The 4,914-nt window shown below is 39.4% G+C and overlaps 2 protein-coding genes across 2 annotated transcripts in view; both read right to left on the bottom strand.

Annotated features, from left to right (window-relative positions):
• Positions 1-1,689, bottom strand: part of LOC106526726 (mitochondrial coenzyme A transporter SLC25A42) — a 5,953-nt gene extending 4,264 nt beyond the window's left edge. Inside the window, exon 1 of the mRNA XM_014021401.1 lies at positions 1,334-1,689. The gene's annotated coding sequence lies outside the window, so the exon portion shown is untranslated. The remainder of the gene's footprint in view (positions 1-1,333) is intronic.
• Positions 1,690-4,085: 2,396 nt separating this feature from the next.
• Positions 4,086-4,914, bottom strand: part of armc6 (armadillo repeat containing 6) — a gene marked incomplete at its 5' end in the record, with an annotated part of 4,386 nt that continues 3,557 nt past the window's right edge. The window contains 2 exon segments of the mRNA XM_014021374.1: positions 4,086-4,488; positions 4,573-4,710. Coding sequence (XP_013876828.1) covers positions 4,276-4,488; positions 4,573-4,710 — 351 coding nt within the window.

Raw genomic sequence — 4,914 nt, 5'->3', positions numbered from 1 at the left:
GGGGAGTAGTGGGGGGGGGGGCAGCTTGGCTTGAATGTAAGTAAGAGGGGCTTTGAGGGGAAATAGGTTGGGAACCTGAAGCCCTGGAAAACAAACTGCTTGCTTTCTGCCAAAGAGACTAAAGCAGAAGAAAAGTTTGTTTTGTGCCAGCCAAACGATGAGCTGAGACTCCCTGCGAATCAATAAAACCCCAACAGGAGGAGCGTATCAAAGTACGTTCTTTATACAGCTTCACAATGTTATGTGATAACACTCATTTCCACGATCGTGGTGTCAAAACTACTCAGGACTACTTACAGCTCAGGCACCGTATTATCTACCAAAAGTGACTGAGGAGATGAACGTCGCTGAGCTTAACGTTTAAAAAAATGAATACGTTATTATAAATTATTACCCACTCTCTTTACAATAGCTTCAGGATGACAACACAGTTTAGTTTTAAAGATTTGCAAGGTGCAGAGGCAATTCAAGTGGAATTGATAGACATTTATTTTWATATTCTGATTTTAAAGATCTTGGGTCAATGAGGTTTGCATACAAATATGCACCAGAGGATCTCTTAAACAGCTGGGTAGTCAGGACAACAAACCCTGGCGGCAGTCCAACAAACCCTCAAATGTGCACTTCAAGTCCAAATSTGGCCCCTTTCAGAGCACATTCTCTGTCCCCTCACACAATCAGCCCCTCCRCTGGCCTTCTTCTCTGTGCATATCGATTTACACTTCCCTACTTCCAAACAACTGGTGTCTTTGTTTTGTGCGTCTTAAAGTGTCAAGTATAATATTTATCACTGACCTTTATATTCATGTTACTTATCTAACTGGGTTACCCATTGGCTGCTGAAAATCAAAGTAGTTAAAAGTTTATAAAAGTCTGTCAATAAGTGCATGAAAAGTTTGGATAAGTCTGCAAAGATCCTCTCTGCAGGAAACCATTGTTTAAAAGGCTGAAAGATTTCAGTTTATAGCAGCCATAAAATGGTCTACTCACTTATTTTCATGTTAGCATTCTTTGCAGTAAATTAAGTGTGCAACTTCTAAAAGAATGTAGTGCTATTGTTGTGAACTAGACCAATAAAATTCTTAGCTTTCATTAAAAACTGTGTACTCTTTTTTCTGATATGAAACAATTTTGTCATGAGATATTTTTGATCATTTCAAATCAGCATGAMGTGCATTTAAACAGTGTTCCGTCAGAATCAGATTAAATATTTGCACTCTTTCTCCCCCAGTTTGTCTAGTTGGTGCACCAAGTTTAAAAGTTGATCACTATCTAAACACAGTAAATCTGCAGAAACATAGCTCTCATGTTTAATAAACACGGGKTTTCTTACCTTTATCCTCCTGACACACGCTCAAAGATTTACTTTGCTTTGGTTTCCTTGTCTTGTGTTATTTCGAGTCGCTGGTGGAGACTTCAAATGTTTCGAACTTAGCCAACAACAACTGGTGGGATAAGCTAGCTGTGTTAGCTTAATGCTAAGTGTTGACTACAGCGAAGAGAAGATATTAAAACTGACAGCTGACAGAAACTATGTCGGGGAGTTAAAGGCGCTATTTTTCTTACACTTCTTAAATCTAGCCGCCTGGCAGTGACTTCAGGTGACACACATCACCCTCCATGCTGTTTTATCACAGCCGTACTCCTGACAGCTACCCAGGGGCGGTTCGCGGTTAGCTTGACCAGTTTGACAAGGACGAGCGCAGGGCATTGTGGGAAACGTAGTCCTGACGAGGCAGGGCGAGCTTGGATAGGTCGGTTAAGGGGGGCGTAAGCGGAACTCAAGCCTGGCAGTTTATGAGCTTTTCCATTTATTTTTTAAAACCCTACTGCAAATTATTTTTTGAAGAATCGTCAGCTTCACAAAATACAATGATATAATAATAAAAAATTATATATATACAAATACATTAATTTTTATATTCATATTGTAAAAAAGGAAACYAAACGTGAAATAAAAGCTTTTATTTTTTAATACTTAGAAATGAAGACATTATCTTTTGGACCACATATGTGCAACACTATTGTAAATAAGGTGTCGTTTTTAAAATGAAATCAGAGCTATTAGGTTTTCAATCTGTGGGATTTAATCGGCTGTTTAAATTTAACATATATATATATAAAAAAAATACTGGATAATGTTCATTCAATAAAAGTTTCAGAATTTTAGACTAATCCAGTCAGGCAGACTGATAAATGGGAGCAGCTGACCCATCATTATTCCAAGAAATAGGTAGTGAAGACATAAACGAACAAAACAGCCTCAGACAGTCACAWTGACTAATGTTGAATTTTGCAACATTATATCTAATGAGAAGTAAGATGGTCATATCTGGGTCTGTTTTGCTACATCTGAGCCTCTACAATTTGATTTTGAAAACTGAAATACTCTAGCAAATTTCAAAACATTACAGATGTCTAGGTAGCCAAATTAAACACATCTTTTTACTAAAAGGTAGCTAAAAAGAATACTAAAGTTTTGGAAAGGCCAAGGGCGTTGAAGCAAGCAGCAAGTGAAAAAACAAAACAAAAACATCCAACATCCCAGTTAAAGCTGCTCTGTTTGAAGGGTCAGGTTCTGCTTTTTCCCGCATCACCCCAGCACTTAAAACACTCACAAACATTTACGACTGCAATACTTTTCTGAAACGATCAAACACCCAAACAGAATATTTTGTTACATTAATTTATTGGGATATATTTTTCCAGTWTGATGACCTATTTTGCAAACTTTCAACCACTGTAAAGAACATTGATATTTATGGGTCCATGTTGAGCAGTTTTGTTTTATTTCATATGGGAACATACAAGTTAAAAAGCACTTTGGCTTTTTAATACAAAAACTGGAAAATAAAAAAGAACCAATACAAGAAAACATTCAACGCGTGTCAAAATTTGGCTCAAATAAAATGAGAAAAGAAACTGTAGCGTGCAGAACAATTTAACTATCTGCATAGCAGCAAGYACATTTATGTCAGTAGTTTTTAAACTTTTCGTGACAACCCCCACCCTCCACCCACACTCARTAGTAAATGATTTTGTCAGTTTAAAAAAAATACAAAATTAACCTCCACTGCGCTGWAACAGGCTGCTCCATCAGCTTTTAGATATTCAAAAATGGACAAAAAAGCAAACAAAACATGTAATTAACAAATACATATTTATACATGTTTTATCACAGTATTGTTGGCTGGAATGAGTTTATTTTATTTCTTCAGGTTTTTAAAAAAGAAAACTAGAGTTCAATCAAGTCCAAGCATGAATAGGTATTCATCAGAAATATGCATGTCCTGCTGATGTCTATTTAYCACAGTGTTTGATTCTGATGCTGATTTTTCTGATTGGGTTATTCAGCTTTTCTGTTTTTAAAACTCAAGTACTTTTCTAACGTTGCTGGGGTTGCATGTTACAACAAGTGTTGTTCAGCTTTTATCCGCCAGCTTCAGGTTGGTCTGGGGAATTGAACTGGCAACCTCCGATCACAGGCTCACCCTCTCTACCCTCTGAGCCACCTCTCCCACTTAGAGGTCATGTTGACACACGGGAACTAACGTCTAAACATGGTTGCAATTTCAACTTTTTTTGAATTCCCCCTCCCAGTCATGACACTGCACTTCCTGCGGTGTGTGTGTGTGTGTGTGTGTGTGTGTGTGTGTRTGTGTTCTTCCTACAACGTTGGTATGATTTTCCCAAAAAAGCAGCCTTGTCAGGACCGAAGTGCATCATGGGGACCAATGCCCGGTCCCATATGGGTCCAAATGCAAATTACAGGTGCGGGGTTAGGTTTAGGTTTAGGTTAGCTTTATGGTCAGGTAGGTACCAGTGAGGGTAATTTTAGGATATATGGTCAGGGTTAGGATGTAAAGTCTAAAAAAATGAATGGAAGTCAATGCATGGTCCCCACGGTGTGTGTGTGTGTGTGTGTGTGTGTGTGTGTGTGTGTGTGTGTGAGTGAGTGAAGGGGGTTGGGGGGGCACAGTTTGAGAACCACTGAAATACATAAATTAAAAGGCAAAAACAAACTAATTTATAACTTTAGAACATAAACTGTTCCATTCAAAATAAACCACAAAGTCATTCTTGCATTTGTATTTTAAGACACTGAACGTGTCGTGGCTGTTTTTAGTGATCCTGATGTTGATTTTGATCGGCAGATACACCCTACAGATACCAAGGCAGACTATCAGGTACTGTGCATGAAAGCTGTGTACCACCATCACAGCATTTTGTTTCCTAAGTGACCGTAAATGTGTGCAGCGACACTCTGCTGCACTCTCAGTTGACCAGGCTGCCATGTTTGCCAGTCCACAGCTCTCGAAGTTCCACCTGACAGCCCAGGTCTCTGAGGGCCGCTTTCCCCACATCCCTGCAGTCTTGGTGCGTCTGCACGGCCTGAGCTATCAGCGCTTCGGCTCCCATCTCCAAAATCGTTTGGCTGTAGTTGCTCATGCGTGACACCAGGTTTCTCAACAGCATGCAGGCTTGTTTCTGGGGATTTTAAAAGAGAACATTAAAAAAAAACACAGACACCTTCTATTTTTTAATAAGCGTATTATTTTTAATCTCACTTACCTGCACGTTGATTGCATCGGGGTGAGYCTTCATGGCCTGCACAGCAGCCAGGGCGCCTCCGTTCTCCATGATGACTTTGCAGTTGTTGGGTTTGCGTAGGGCAAGAACAGAGAGGCACGCACAGCCCTGTTCACACACCTGCAGCAAAAACACCAACACGGTCTCTAAACCAGGGGGTTCTCGAGCCATTTGGGTCTGGGGACCCCTTACAAGGGCGAAAAAAATTCCAGGGCCCCCTTCATAAACTACATGCTGTTTTAAAAGATAATTTATTGTAATTTCAACCCATAAATGCCATGGGAATATATATTTTTTATTAAGTTTATTATGTTTGTTTTATTA

The sequence above is a fragment of the Austrofundulus limnaeus genome, unplaced genomic scaffold (assembly GCF_001266775.1).
Source record: "Austrofundulus limnaeus strain Quisiro unplaced genomic scaffold, Austrofundulus_limnaeus-1.0 Scaffold3, whole genome shotgun sequence".
NCBI classification, from domain to species: Eukaryota; Metazoa; Chordata; class Actinopteri; order Cyprinodontiformes; family Rivulidae; genus Austrofundulus; species Austrofundulus limnaeus.
This window is presented reverse-complemented; position numbering and strand designations above follow the sequence as displayed.